This window comes from Rhinoderma darwinii, chromosome 1, assembly GCF_050947455.1.
Source record: "Rhinoderma darwinii isolate aRhiDar2 chromosome 1, aRhiDar2.hap1, whole genome shotgun sequence".
Classification (NCBI taxonomy): Eukaryota; Metazoa; Chordata; class Amphibia; order Anura; family Rhinodermatidae; genus Rhinoderma; species Rhinoderma darwinii.
This window is the reverse complement of record NC_134687.1, coordinates 319,294,241-319,310,595: the sequence shown is the minus strand read 5'-3', so window position 1 is coordinate 319,310,595 and position 16,355 is coordinate 319,294,241. Positions and strand designations below refer to the sequence as shown.

At 42.8% G+C, this 16,355-nt stretch overlaps 1 protein-coding gene across 2 annotated transcripts in view; it reads right to left on the bottom strand.

The window, feature by feature from the left end:
* The window catches only part of FRMPD1 (FERM and PDZ domain containing 1), a 173,373-nt gene that overhangs the window by 32,423 nt on the left and 124,595 nt on the right, over positions 1 to 16,355 (bottom strand). For both annotated transcript variants that reach the window (XM_075825560.1, XM_075825561.1), the window contains exons 7-8: positions 13,017 to 13,112; positions 7,791 to 7,916 (exon numbers count right to left, since the gene is read on the bottom strand). In XM_075825560.1, the coding sequence (XP_075681675.1) occupies positions 7,791 to 7,916; positions 13,017 to 13,112 (222 nt within the window). The remainder of the gene's footprint in view (positions 1 to 7,790; positions 7,917 to 13,016; positions 13,113 to 16,355) is intronic.

The following is a 16,355-nucleotide window of genomic DNA, read 5'->3' as shown; positions in this document are numbered from 1 at the left end:
AGAGCCCTCTGTAAACTCCTGGATGTGAGTTTGGACTTTTCCTCAGCCTATCACCCCCAGTCCAATGGGCAAGTTGAAAGGATCAACCAGATCATGGAGAATTATCTCCGCCACTTCATCTCTTCACAGCACGATAACTGGGTACAGCTTCTTCCATGGGCAGAGTTTTCATACAACAACCACACAAGTGAGTCCACCACCTCCACTCCATTTCACATCGTGTACAGTCAACATCCCAAAGTCCCTCTTCCTGTGTCGACTTCATCTCAGGTACCCGCTGCTGACTCTGCATATGGGGACTTCCTGCAAATCTGGCAACAGACCCGGTCCTCTATTTTGCTGGCGGTAGATCGCATGAAGCGAAAGGCGGATACTAGGAGAAGAGAGCCGCCTCAGTATCTTCCAGGGAGTAAAGTTTGGCTGTCCTCTCGGAACATTCGCTTGAGGGTGCCTTCATACAAGTTTGCTCCCAGGTTCCTTGGTCCTTTCGAGATCCTGCAACAGATCAACCCTGCCTCCTATAAGCTGCGGCTGCCTCCTACCCTCAGAATCCCAAACTCCTTCCATGTGTCCCTCCTGAAACCAGTGGTCCTGAACCGCTACAGCAAGACTTCTAGTTCCACAGTTGCCCCCAGCGGTCCTTCTGATGTATTCGAGGTAAAAGAGATCCTGGACTGCAAAAGGGTAGGAGGAAGGACTTTCTATTTTGTGGACTGGAGAGGGTTTGGTCCTGAGGAGAGGTCCTGGGAGCCAGAAGAGAATCTCAGCGCTCCTGCTCTTATTAAAAAATTCCTCTCTCGCTCTGGCCCCAAGAAGAGGGGGCGTAAGAGGGGGGATACTGTAGCGTCCATGGCCGCGGGCCATCGGGTTCACTCACCTCCCGACGCCCGCAGCCATGGATCCGTGAGCGCTGGTCCCCGTCTCCCTCCTAGGAGACGCCAGCGCTCACTTCTGCTCCGTTTGGCTGTGTCCCGTAGGGTGCGCGGGCACGCTCGTGCCCGGCCTTAAAGGGCCAGCGCGCGCAAATAGGAAATCGTCATCATCATCAACTGCCACGATTTCCTTGTCTATAAGAAGGCCCCCGGCCTTCTAATCCTTGCCTGAGCGTTGTTAGTTTTCCAAGTCTGTCTTGCAAATGGTCCCTTAGTGTTTCCCGTTCCAATTGTTACCCGTGCCTTGTTACCCGTTCCTGTTTCCCGCGCTGTGCCTTAGTATCGAGTCATGCCACGTCCTGTGTCATCTGCCACGTCCGGAGGAATCCGCCACGTCCTGTGTCATCTGCCACGTCCGGAGGAATCCGCCACGTCCTGTGTCATCTGCCACGTCCTGTGTGATCTGCCACGTCCTGTGTCATCTGCCACGTCCTGTGTCATCTGCCACGTCCTGTGTCATCTGCCACATCCTGAGGAATCCGCCACGTCCTGTGTCATCTGCCACGTCCGGAGGAATCCACCACGTCCTGTGTCTTCTGCCACGCCCGGAGGAGTCCGCCACGTCTGGCGCAACTTGCGGCTCCTGTGTCATACGCCACGTTTGGCGCCATCTGCTGCACCCATCTCATCTGTGCCAGAGCTGCGGCCACCGTCTGGACTATTCAGGTACCCTTGTGCGGGACATTGTATTTCTGGGGTGTCCTGTTGTTTGGCCAGCTGCCTCCCCGCTGCGGCGGTACGGCCTAGTGGGTCCACTAACCCGCCCCGTGACAAGGTGTAAATCATTCCATTTTCTCGATGAATCACTTGAATTATAGATTTCAACCCACATTCTTGCCATTTTAAAATGACTCTTTTGGGTATAATAGTCACTAATGCAGGGTGCTCTCCTATTATGGAAAACCTAGTAATGTGGGGTGAAATTCCAAATATAGAGGTACACTTGCACCAAACCTTCCATGTATCACTGAATAACATTGTATTCCTCTGGGCTACTCGTATGTCAGCATTTCGTGCCAGAACAATTGAGCTCAGAGGAAACGGTGGAAAAAAATAAAGCCTCCTCAAGCTCTGCTATAAACCGAATTTGATCTCTCTCTAATCCACTAAATATGATATCTCATGATACATACCCAATTGTATTTTTTCAGGTTTGGAAAGGATAAGCCCCCTCCCTGCTTGGAAGCTTGAAATCTATCTAGAGACATTTTATGTCTTTTCCCTCTCCAAATAAATCGAAGAAAAGCCGCTTATAATTCTTTTATTTATTTTTTTATTTTTTTATTATGAAAGGTATCATTTGGAATGTATGTAAGATTTTCGGAAGTAGTACCATTTTCACCAGTGACATTCTTCCAAACAGAGAGAATGGCAAGACCCTCCATATTCGTAAAGATTTTTCAACATTCGGTAATAGTGTCTGTATTTTGTTCTTGTAGATAAATTCTTTAGTTCGCCCCACCCTAACGCCTAAATATTTTATTTCTTGTTTGCCAATTTTTAATCCCTGTTTCTGAAGTTCCGGATATCTCCGTTTTTTCATAGTTGATTTTAAAGCCTCATAGGGGGCTATAATTATTAAGAATATTCATAACTCTACGCAGGTCTTTATCTACATTATGTAAGAAAACCAAAAGGTCATCAGCAAACATTGCCACTTTAACTTCGTAGTTGTTCATTTTAATTCCCTGTATATTATCCTTTTGTATGATAGATCTAGCTATGGTCTCTATACATAAATTAAACAATAAAGGAGAGAGTGGACATCCCTGTCTGGGTCCTCTTGATAATTTGAAACTCGGTGTAATAAGCCCTAGAATAGATATGAGATGTAGGGGAATGATATATTGCTTGTATCATATTGAAAAAATTGCCAGTAGTACTATCTTTTATAAGCAGCAAGTTGAGCCAGGGCCGGGCCACTCTATCAATGGGAGTAAGCCTTCATCCAGAGTTAGGGTCCTATTATACGGTCCAACATGGGCCGTGTAAACGAGGGCGATCAACGAGACAGCTCATTGATCGGCGCTCATTTGCTCCTTTCACACGGAGCAATGATTGCTTATGTATAGGGACGAGTGATTGTTACTCCGATTCTCATTTGTCCGATCATTGGTATTAGGGCCCTAACATTTCCCTTTGCTCTCTCCTTGTGCTCTGCCACTCGTCACATTAGTTTTGGAAGATATACAGGTGCAGCGAGGTATGAGACGTAAGGTGAAGCTCCTGTGTGCCAATGCAAAATCTTTAACAATCTACCATTTGCCATTTATAATACTGTTGTCTTGTTATGTGGCAGAGGGACACCAATTCCTGGGTGTGACTGCTACTTTTGCACCCCCTATAGATACACCCATGGAGTTATGCGTCATCCAAACAGGGGAATGAAGTCATAGAAAAAGTGGTAAATTAAATGTTAACATATTTAGATCGTCTTAATCCATATTAACCCCTTCCCGACATTTGACGCATCCATACGCCAAAGTCGGGTAGGGGAAGTACGGAACGGACTCACGGAATGAACCCGCTCCATAAGATGCCGTTGTCGGCTGTTTGCTACAGCCGACACTTCAGCGTGATCCCACTCGTTTAACTCGTTAAATGCTGCGGTCAATAGCGACCACCATTTAAATCGTTAGAAAGAGGGGGGACGACCCCCTCTAACAGCTCATCGCGCCACCCGCAACGCAATCACAATTGCTATGGCTGCCTGGGGGTCTAATGAAGGCTTAATAGATGCCTGACAGAATCACGATATACTGCAATACATTAGTATTGCACTATATTGTGCAAGCGATCTAACCAGGGGCGTAACTAGGAAAGACTGGGCCCAATAGCAAACTTTTGACTGGGGCCCCCCCTCCCCTGGGTGTCACACAACCCCCCCCCCTTGTAGATAGTGCCTTTTTTACAGCCCCCCCCCTGTAGATAACGCCATACAGCCCCCCTGTAGATAACGCCATACAGCCCCCCTGCAGAGAACGCCATACAGCCCCCCCTGTGGAGAACGCCATACAGCCCCCCCCTGTAGAGAAGGGCCATACAGCCCCCCTGTAGGGAACGCCATACAGCCCCCCCTGTAGAGAACGCCATATAGCCCCCCCCTGTAGGGAACGCCATACAGCCCCCCCCTGTAGGGAACGCCATACAGCTCCCCCCCTGTAGGGAACGCCATACAGCCACCCCCCCCTGTAGGGAACGCCATACAGCGTTCCCCCCCCTGTAGGGAACGCCATACAGCGTCCCCCCTCCCAAAAAATGCGACCTACAGTGTGTCCTACAAAATACATGTATCCCCTCTCCACAGGATCTCCACAGGATAGGGGATACATGTGTGATCGCTGGCATTGATAGGGAGAACGGGGGACTGAAAGTCCCCTGAACTTCTCCATGACAAACCTCTGACTTCCGGCGTCTGCGCAGCTCAATAAAAATGAAAGGAGCGCTGGTCACGCATGCGCACAAGCACGACCGGCGCTCCATTCATTTCTACGGAGCTGCCGACACAGACCCCGGAAGTCCGAGGTTTGTGATGGAGAACTTCAGGGGACTTTCAGTCCCCCGTTCTCCCTATCAATGCCAGCGATGTATCCCTTATCCTGTGGAGATCCTGTGGAGAGGGGATACATGTCCTGTGGAGAGGGCATACGTGTCCTGTGGAGAGGGGATACGTGTCCTGTGGAGAGGGGATACGTGTCCTGTGGAGAGGGCATACGTGTCCTGTGGAGAGGGGATACATGTCCTGTGGAGAGGGGATACGTGTCCTGTGGAGAGGGGATACGTGTCCTGTGGAGAGGGGATACGTTTCCTGTGGAGAGGGGATACGTGTCCTGTGGAGAGGGGATACGTGTCCTGTGGAGAGGGGATACGTGTCCTGTGGAGAGGGGATACGTGTCCTGTGGAGAGGGCATACGTGTCCTGTGGAGAGGGGATACATGTCCTGTGGATATCCTGTGGAGAGGGGATACATGTCCTGAGGGGAGGGGATACATGTATTTTGCTCTATTTTGCGCCTTCAGGACCATTTTAGCCATTTTTAGCACGTGTTAGTTAAATGGCTATAACTTTTTTATTTGTTGGGCTAACGACGTGATTTTTGCGAAGTTTTTTCCGCAGACAATGCAGGTTTCATTTTTTATCGTTTTTATACACGCCTTTTTTGCTATTTTAGAATTTTTATTCATAAAGTTTGAAAATAATAGTAAAAAAATAAGCTTTTTTACATTTCAGCTATTTTTTTTTTGGTAATAACATAGTTTTACCCTAAAATAGACCTTTTATTTGTGATCGCCATTGTCTACCGTAAATGTTTATATATTACATGTCTATATTAGGGTAATTGGGTCAGCGCTAGAGTTACAACAATGATTGGCGGGGGGGAACGTTTTTTTTTGGGGGTGGGTATTTTATGTGTATTTATTATTACATTTTTTTTGCACTTTACTTTATTATTTTTTTATTACTATGGTCTGTCCCTCAAAGGTCAAAGAAGACCTTTGGGGAACTTTATATATTTTTTTTCTTTCTTTTACACCATGTTTTTCCACTGTAACTGGAGCTGCACGGCAGCCCCAGTTACAGGGGAAATCAGCCCTCTCATAGTGACGATTGTCACTAATAGGGCTGTGCTGGGTCTAGTAAGACCCAGCAGCAGCCTGCCACTAACGGCACCCGGCGATCATGTGACCAGTCACATGATCACCGGGAGGAATAGAGACAGCGCCGCTGCTGCTGTCTCTATTCCTGTACACAGCGCGCATTCAGCGCTGTGTACAAGTGATCAGAGAAGACAGAAGCAGTGAAAGCTGCTTCTATCCTCTCCTCAGGGTCCCCGGCAGTCACTGACAGCTGGAGACCCGACACTCAGCTGCCCGATCGCGCGGGCAGCAAGTTAAAACCCGAGCCGTAGAAAGTCTATGGCTCGGGTTTTAAGGACCCTGACCGCTCGCCGTAAACACAGCCAGCAGTCGGGAACCAGTTAATGGCAGAGCGGGGAGATACCTCCCTGCTCTGCCGTAGTGTTCAGTGGCGTCCCGCTGTAGCAGCCATAGCGGCTGCTAGCGGAGCCTCCGGCCATGGTGGGGGCCCGTGCCGGCGGGCGACACGGGCCCCCTCATGCCGCAGGCCCCGTAGCAGCCGCTACTGCTGCTACGGCGGTAGTTACGCCACTGGATCTAACGATCGCTGGTTGAAGTCCCCTAGGGGGACTAAAAAAAAAGTAAAAATGAGTTAAATTAAGTTTTTTTTAATGTATTTCCCCTAGAGTATAGTAAAAAAATAAATAAACATAATTGGTATCGCCACGTCCGTAAAAGTCTGAACTATTACAATATATAATTATTTAACCCGCAGGGTGAACGCTGTAAAAAAAAAAAAAAAAAAAAAAATTTAAACGCCAGAATCTCTATTTTTTGGTCACCTCATCTCCCACAAAAAATTAAATAAAAAGTGATCAAAACTGTCACATGTACACCAAAATGGGATTATTAAAACCTACAGCTTATCCCGCAAAAAAACAAGCTCTCACACCACTTAATCGACGGAAAAATAAAAAAGTTATGGCTCTCGGAATTTGGCGACACAAAATAAATTTTCTTTTTTACACTTAGGTTTTTACATGTAAAAGTAGTAAAATATAGAAAAAACTATATATATTTGATATTGCCGTAATTGTATTGACCCACAGAATAAAGTTAACCTATTGTTTTAATTGCACAGTGAATTCCGTAAACCATGGAGGAATCGCTGTTTTTTTCATTTTCTACCCCACAAATATTTTTTTTCCTGTTTCCTAGTACATTATATGGGAAAATAAATGGTGCTACTAAAAACTACAACTCGTCCCACAAAAATCAAGCCCTCATACGACTATATAGACAGAAAAATAAAGACGTTATGGCTTTTGTAAGGTGGGGAGGAAAAAACGAAAATGAAAATCAGAAAAAGGGCTGCGGCAGGAAGGGGTTAAAGCACAAAAGGTAATGACATATTTACAAAAAATATATATGAAAATTAAACAATGTGCTCTAAGAATGTAGCTGCATGCATTTGTCAGAATTTATGTGGTATTTTCTATTAATAATGCTTATAATCCACTTGATCGTTTTTTTTAATCAAATGATCTTTTATAAAGGTTTTCTTCTTTGTTTATTTGTATGTTTTTATATTGTGCCAACAACGGACACATCTGTGTATTTTTTTGTTTTCTTTGTGTGTTGCACAGTGCTTGTGCACAGATTGTTACTACTGTTCTGCCCAGCAGGAGGAGCTGCTGAGTCTATTTCTTGTCCTGTCATACTGGTCAATAACTGTTACATAAAATAGAAATACATAATTCCAAATAATCGATCGAGCATTAGCAACGTTTTTATTCTTTCTCTTATATATTTTTTTTTACCTTGTGACTACTATAGAGAAGCACCACAATGCAAAACCTTAAAATAATCTCTTGGCAAAACCTAACATTTCATTTTTATTCCCTCTGCTAGATATCACAGGTAGCAGAAAAATACATGCGGGTTACTGGGCAGACAAAAGTAAACTAGTCGATCTCCATATTGTGGGAGCCAGTGTAAGTAATATTTTAGTTAGTGGGAGCTTCCTGGACACTTTTCCAATCTTATAATGGAATGTTTCTACCAAAATTTGACTGAATTAAAAGATAAAAAAGATTAATAAATAATACTACAGCATGTAGGAGAGAATGGTTCTGTCAGGCAACACCACATTCGAAGATAATGGAGAACAGACGACTAACAGGGAAGAACACAGTTTAAACCTAAGTTTACAGATAGTATTTTGAGAGAAACTTAAAATATTAAATGATCTTAGATTCCTCTCTAAATTTGCCAAGCTCACCTGTTCTATAAGCTCCTCTTCATGAAGTAGGTAAAGCTTTGAGATGTTATATTGTTCTTCTAGAGCTAGTGCAAAGTGCTCAATTACATTGATCGAAAGCTTCTCCTTTAGGGTCATAAGGATGTCCTGAAATAATAAAATACTTTAAGCAATTACTGTACCATTGTCACTAATTTTGGCTTTAACAATAATATTCCATAGCTGCAAGCTGTACATTTACTCCAAACCTCCCTATAGTTCTACATCAATTCTCTTTAATGAATCCACCAGTTTTTATAATCTCTCTCGGTCAAGGAAAATACAATCAATATCATATCAATGTTTGATCAGAGGGGGACTAACCGCCTAGACCCCTGCCGATCAGCACTATGAGGCACTCACTGAAGATATTTAGGCTGAGCTGCAGTACCATCCCCAGCCACATGCATAGACAAGCTGCGGTGAACCCCCACAGATCCAACATTGATGGACCATTATAGGGGTAAACCATCAATGTTTTAGGCCTTTAAGCTTTGCTTTCCTTCAGTTTTTCAATTTTTAACTGAATCTATTTTGCTGAAATGATAGCAAATCGCTTTAAAAGCAACTGGCTAAAATAATGTTCTGATCTGAAAACAATAATTTGACTCCCAAGGAAATACCCCTCCCCCAATTACAGACAGCAGTAAGTCTATCGTCACTGGAGCTACATTTCACACATATTATAATTCTGTAAAATAATTAAATCTCTTTTATCCGGGGGAAGAATATGCAGAATTTAAAAAAGTAAAACAATTTGATTTGAGAATATTTTTTAGGGGTGGATAGGATATAGGGGATAGAGAAGTTGGGGTTAATTTGTGATTTAGAAGTTATAACTGGTTAATGTTTAGACACTGATCTCTAGAACCAGCATCAAACAATTCACCAGAACCTTGTCATTTATGTAAAAAAGAGTTCATAAAATAGGGCTAGTCGTATACATAGAGGTTTTTAAAGATTATTAATTTCCAAACAATTTCTGAACACTAAGAACATGGCAAAATCTTTACCAACCCACAGGCTACTTATTACATGGGACATTTTAGAGGGTTTCTTCTGTTGCATTTTATTTCTAAGAAACCAGCAGCATAAATTATATGGAACATTTTACTAATATACTTGATAATGTTATGGTGACTAGGAGACAGATCCGTATACAGCTGTAAAATACTTCTATTGACCTGAAAAGCAGCCACATACAGAAACTCCTCCATGTGGTGACAAGATAGATTTTTTTCCTAGCATGTTTGGTGGAACAAACCACAGCTCACCATTGCTATATCAAGTATATTAGTAAAACGCAGCAAAAGTTTTTTGCTGCTGGTTTCTTAGAGGCTATACTTGTAATAGTCAGTACGCTTTAACCCCTTCAGGACACAGCCTGTTTTGGCCTTGTGGACAACCATGATTTTTTCAAATCTGACGTGTCACTTTATGTGGTAATAACTTGCGAATGCTTTTACCTATCCAAGCGATTCTGAGATTGTTTTCTCGTGACATGTTGTGCTTTATATTAGTGAAAAACTTTGGTCGATAAATTCAAGATTTATTTCTGAAAAACGTCAAATTTTAGCGAAAATTTGCAAAAATTTGCATTTTTCTAAATTTAAATGTATCCACTTGTAAAACAGATAGTAATACCTCACAAAATAGTTACTAGTTAACATTTCCCACATGTCTACTTTAGATTGGCATCGTTTTTTCCACGTCCTTTTATTTTTCTAGGACGCTACAAGGCTTAGAACTTTAGCAGCAATTTCTCATATTTTCAAGAAAGTTTCAATAGGCCATTTTTTCAGGGACCAGTTCAGTTCTGAAGTGGCTTTGAGGGCCTTCTATATTAGAAAGTCCCCATAAATCAGCCCATTTTGAAAACTGCACCCCTCAAAGTATTCAAAATAGCATTCAGAAAGTGTTTTAACCCTTTAGGCATTTCACAGGAATTAAAGGGAAGGTGTCACGAAAAAAAAGTTTTTATATGTTATTGCTTTTAGTATGTCATTAATTTTTTTTTATTTATTTGTGTTTTTGTGTTGTACTTTTTTCTTTTTTCTTTCTTTTACTTCTCTATGGGGGCTGCCATTTTTTTTTTCATCTCTGTATGTGTCGATTAACGACACATACAAAGATGGAATACGGCACATACATCCCCATAGAGAATGCGAACGGGAGCTGTTCCATTCACTATAGCGTACGCCGTCTGTGTGGTAACGGCGCATGCGCCGCTCCCACACAGACCAAAAGTAAGGTCTTCGGCTGAGCAACATCCGGCGCCATTTTCATGTGGACCGGAAGCCACGGCCGGACAGTAAGATGACTACTTCCGGTCGCGGCTTCCGTCCATATGTTCAGAAGCAAGGACTAGGAGTGGAGGCAGTGATGGCGGCGCAGCGAGCAGGTAAGTTATGTTTGTGTATGTGATGTGTGTGTATGTTCGTGTTATACTGTGTGATTACCACTGTATCTAATCCTCCTACACTGTGCATTCGCTCAAAAAATGGCGGCACACAGTGTAGGAGGTTTGAACATTCAACCCCCTCCTTTCTCCTGGCACTAGCCAGAATAAAGGAGGGGGGATTGTTTGAGGACACTAGAGCGAGTGGGTCTTCTTCAATTTTGCAGCATAAAGGAATGAGGTTGCTTTACCACATGCCAATGCTGCAATTTTGGGAATTGCTCCCTCTAGTGACCAGCACATGGAAATGTTATAAATTAGAATCTAATTTATAATATTTCCTGACTTGTCAAAAAAATTAAAAAGATTTGAACAATGTGTAATCATTTATATACTAACTGTTTAACTAAAAAAAAAATATAATAATTCTAGCGACACATTCCCTTTAAGGCAAAGTACAGGTGAAATATACAAATTTTTTTGCTGAAATTCATTTGTAATGCATTTTTTTTTTAACACAGAAGATTTTACCAGAGAAACGCAACTCAATATTTATTGCCCAGATTCTGCAGTTTTTAGAGATTTCCCAGATGTGGCCCTAGTGTGCTAATGGACTGAAGCACCGGCCTCAGAAGCAAAGGAGGACCTAGTGGATTTTGGGGCCTCCTTTTTTTAGGAATATATTTTAGGCGCCATATCAGGTTTGAAGAGGTCTTGTGGTGCCTAAACAGTCGAAACCCCCCAAAAGTGACCCCATTTTGGAAACTACACCCCTCAAGACGTTTTTCTAGGGGTATAGTTAGCATTTTGACCCCACAGTTTTCTTGCAGAATTTAGTGGAATTAGTCTGTGAAGATGAAAATCACCTTTTTTTTCTGCAAAAACATAGATTTTTTTCATTTTTCCAAGGAATAAAGGAGAAAAAGCACCCCAATATTTAGTAGAATTAGGCTGTGAAAATGAATATCAACATTTTTGTCATAAGGGATAAAAGAGAAAAAGCACCCCAACCTTTGTAAAGCAATTTCTCCCGAGTACGGAAATACCCCATATGTGGTCATAAATGGCTTTTTATTAGAAATTAATTAACCCTTTCTGTACTGATCCTTTTTTGCTTTTTCATTTTCGCTTTTCACTCCCCGCCTTTCAAGAGCCATAATTTTTTTATTTTTCCATCAGTAGAGCGGTGCTAGGGCTTATTTTTTGCGGGCAGAGTTGTAGTTTCTATTGACACCATTTCAAGTACCATAAAATGTACTGGAAAAACTGAAAAAAAATTATTTGCGGGTTGAAATTGGAAAAAACTGTGATTCCTCCATTGTTTTTACGTCTATCACCGTGCGGTAAAAACGTCAACTTTAGTTTTATTCTGCGTCTCAATACGATTACGGTGATACCAAATTTATATAGTTTTTTTTTATATTTTACTACTTTTACAAAGAAAAGACTTTGTTAAAAAAAATAATTGTTTTGTATCATCACATTCTGAGAGCCAGAACTTTTTAATTTTTGGTCGATTGAGCGGTGTGAGGGCTTTTTTATGGCGGGACGAGCTGTAGCTTTTATTGGTATCATTTTACGGTACATACTACTTCTTGATCACTTTTTATTCAATTTTTTGTTAGAGCTAAGGTGACCAAAAAACGGATATTTTGGCTGTTTAAATTCTTTATTTCTTACGGTGTTCACTGTGCTCAATAAATTACATTTTACTTTATTTTGCGGGTCGGTACGATTACGGCGATACCATATGTATATAGTTTTTTTTATCTTTTGCAGCGTTTGCACAATAAAATTACGTTTCTATAAAATTATTTATTTTCTGATACATCATATTCTAAGAGGCGTAACTTTTTTATTTTTTAGCCAAAAAGCTGTGGGAGGTCTTGTTTTTTGCGGGACGGGTTGTAGTTTTGGCTTCCGTTTGCCATGCTAACTATCAGCAAACCCTGCGATTTCAGACCGGGGTCTACCGATATGCTAGAGACCCCTAAAATGCGGCAATCGCAACCGATCACTGCATTTAAGATGTTAATTCACCGAAATTAGAGGCAAAGGACCGCTGGCCAGCAAGAGTGGAGTGTCGGCTGTCGGCGACAACTCAGTAACTATATGTCCTCGTGCAGGAAGTAACCTCCCGCGACGACATATAGTTACTTACTCGTGCGGATAGGGGTTTAAGAGGCACTGTATATAATAATAATAATAATCATAATAATAATCTTTATTTGTATAGAACCAACATATTCCGACTGCAGCATTTTACAATTCAGAGGTTACATTTACAGGTAAAATCAGACATTACATAGTGACAAACAAGAGGCGTGAGAGGCCCGTTTTCTCAAGAGCTAACAATATGGTGCAGATTTCCAGCGCCATCTGACATCTGTGCAGTTTATAGAGAAATACAGCTTCTCAAATACTGCACAAAGAGGTTTTCCAACATATTGGAAATGTCTTAGGATTGCATCCCCTACTAGTGGCACATAGAGTTCTGACAAAGAGAAGAGATTTCACGGTGTATGGCCAGCTGAGATATTGACTTCTGTTTCATTGTGTCACCACATTATTATTGAAAAAAAATAATTTAAAGGGCTTGTCTGAGATAAGTGGAGATGAGCTACTATAACATGATCAAGAATTGCACTTTCTGAGAAAAAAAAAAAAAGCAGATCATTCTTGTCCATCGACTGTTTCTGGTATTGAAACTCATTCCCATTCAAGTAATACTAAACCATCAGCGACAACCAAACAACATAAATGTAAACATGTAGAATATGGTTGTAAATAATATAGAATTTTATGACTACCTTAACAGTTGTTTTCTTCTCAAATTTAAATGCCTTTGTCTGACCATTTTCCAAGTACACTTTAAGGACATTAGGCATGAACAGAAGTGAATTCCCCTGAAAAAAGAGCAACCCGTTACAAACATACAAGGTGATGAACTTCACATTTATTTACCTAAAAAAAATAAATCTAAATTCCTCGGAGAAGCTGTATGTCATTAAACCAGATTATGTCTAATCTACAGAATCTGATAACAGGAAATTCCCTTTACTGTAAATTACACAATAGCAAATGGATAAGAGCAAAGGTCCATATTATTTCTGGGAGATACTGTATCTGGTTTTAGATATGCAGTTTTAGTACACAAACATACTGTATAAGTCATTATTACACAGAACAAATCACGCTAGAATAATAAACCAATTCCATATACAGATTTACAGTTCAGTTAAAGGCAGCCTATTTATTGGTTTAGTTAATTCGATTTCAGAGAATATTTATGTGAAGATTTGCACAAAATGCTTTTTTGATTTTTTTTAGCTGAAAACTATTTGTTCACATTGGAGCGGAAAAAAAAAGCCTTTTATTCTCTATCATGGTGTCTTCTGTGCAATCATATTTTACAGGCTACAGTTGTAGCAATAATGGTGATCGATTGAGATTTATTTATTTATTTTTTGCAGAAATATCAGACAAACGTGGATGTGATTATTATGGCCATTTACATTAGTGATTTGCTACATTCAGGCATTTTATTGTACTGACCTGATATCCTTTACAACACCAATTTTAATAGCTGTAGATGTATCATTTAGTCACCAAGTCACCCAGCTTTCTTAGAAATGCATGGGACCTACTTTTTCCTTCAGTCATCTAAAAAGGGGTTTTACAGAATTTGGCTGCATTCTTTAAAAAACAGAGCTGCAATACCTGACACAATCCTGGAGGAAAACAGCCATTTTTAAAAAAAAAATCCTGTATGACCCCTTGATTGATTATTATTGAGTATTTTATATATTATTAACATAAATCAGCTTTCAAATTAATGTCAATTTATGTTTTAAATTTTTTCAATGTAGGTCCTTTGAATAAAGGGTCATTGAGGTCTAAAGATGTAGTTCAGGAAGAGGGCTAATATGAGAAATCTTCATAAGATTTGTTTAGCTGTCAATAATATGACCCATCCCAGATAAAATCCAAATGCACTCTGCTATTACTGCTAGGTGTAGCGTCCATGGCTGCGGACTGTTGGGATTACTCGCCCCCCGGCGGCCCCAGCCATGGATCTGTGATCGCTGGCTTGCATCTCCTTCCCAGGACACGCCAGCGCTCACTTCCGCTCCGGTCCGCTGTGTGCGCGTCGCAGGGTGCGCGCGCCTGATCGTGCCCGGCCTTAAAGGGCCAGCGTGTGCACATGGGAATCATCATCATCATCAATTAACCCATGATTCCCTGGACTATAAGATAGGCTCTGCCCCTTTGCTCACTGCTTGAGCGTTGTTAGTATTCCCATGTCAGTCTTGCAAATGGTCCCTTAGTGTTATCCTGTTCCCGTTGTCTCTCGTGTCTGCTACCTGTATCCCATGCTGTGTCCTTGTTCCTGAGCCTGTTAGTATTGGAGTCGTGTCCTACTGCACCTGCTGTCATCTACCTCGTCCAGTGTCATCTGCCACATCCAGTGTCATCTACCACATCCAGTTTTATCCGCCACGTGTGGTGCAACCTGCTGCACCTGCTGTCATCCGCCACGTCGGGCGCAACCTGCTGCACCCGCCTCTATCCATTCTAAATCCTCAGCCACTATCTGGACTATTCAGGTACCCTAGAGCAGGACTTTGTATTGATTGGGTGCTCTGTTGCTTGGCCAGCTGCCGCCCCGCTACGGTGGTGCGGCCTAGTGAGTCCACATACCCACAGGCCATGACAGTACGCTCAGGCCATGGACCAGAGTGGTCAACCCGAGACCTTGATGACACAAGCCATGCTGGCAGAGATGCAAGACCTTCAGTCACGGCAAGACCAACTCCTCCTGTCGGTGAACGCCATTGCACATCGGCTGGTTGCTCAAGCCACAGTCGTCACCGCACCTATTCCTGCTGTTCCTCCTGCTACACCTCCTGTCTTTACCAGTGCCGTAACCCTATGCTTTCTGCCGCTACCTCCTCACTATGATGGAGACACGAGGTCCTGCAGGGGATTTCTGAATCAGTGCCAGATTCACTTCAGACTACATGCCAGGGCCTTCTCCTCTGATGATGCCAGGATCGCCTTAATAATTTCTCTTCTTACTGGCAAAGCCCTGGCATGGACTTTCTGTTCGATATTTGTAGAACCTGGGAGAGTTTATTCTGTTGCTGCATCCCTGACCCTACACCACGGAGACATCTCCGTCGGCGAGTATGCCATTCAGTTTCATACCCTGGATACTGAACTAACCTGGAACAACGAGGCCTTGGTGGCCACATTCTGGCAGCGACTGTCTTCTGGGATTAAAGACGAGCTGGCCGCTCGCGATCTGCCATTTACCCTAGATTATCTCATCCTACTAGCCACCCGGGTCGACATGAGGATCCGGGAGCGTTCCCAAGAGTTTCTCCGGGAGAGAGGATTTCCTAGGCTGGCTTCTACTTTCCAGCAATCCCTACTGTCCTCTTCAGTCGTCCCAACAGAGGAGCCTATGCAGATGGTCCGGGCCATATTGTCTACCCAGGAGAGACAACGCAGACGCACTTCATGACTTTGTCAGGCCATGTTGTGCATTTGTGTCCCCAGAAGCCAGAGAGACACCAGTGCCTAGGATTGGTTGGAGAGGTGGATCATCTCCAGATGCCCACAGTTCCTCTGGAGACATCTTTGGCTGTTGCTTCGGCGAATGGACTGCCTCTTCCCGATCCGATTGTATCTGAGATCAAGCCGCTGAAGCTCCAAGTTGGAGCCCTTCATTCGGAACTAATTTAGTTTCTTGTTTTGCCCAATGCCGTCAATTCTGTTCTGCTGGGCCTGCCTTGGCTTTGACTACATGCCCCAGTCCTGGACTGGAATTCTGGAGAGGTTCTCCGATGGGGCTCCAAATGCCTCAATCGCTTTCTGTTGCAGATCCATCCTGTCCAGCCTCCTCTGCCTCAGTCATTGGCAGGATTACCCCCTCATTTCGCTCAGTTTGCATATGTCTTCAGCAAGAGGGAGGCTGAGACACTCCCCCCACATCGGACTTATAACTGCCCCATTGAACTGGTCACAAATGCTTCTCTACCCTGTGGACAGGTATATCCTCTCTCCTTGCTAGAGACTCAATCCATATCGGCCTATATCAAGGAGAATTTGGAGAGGTGTTTCATATGAAAGTCTTCCTCCCCGAC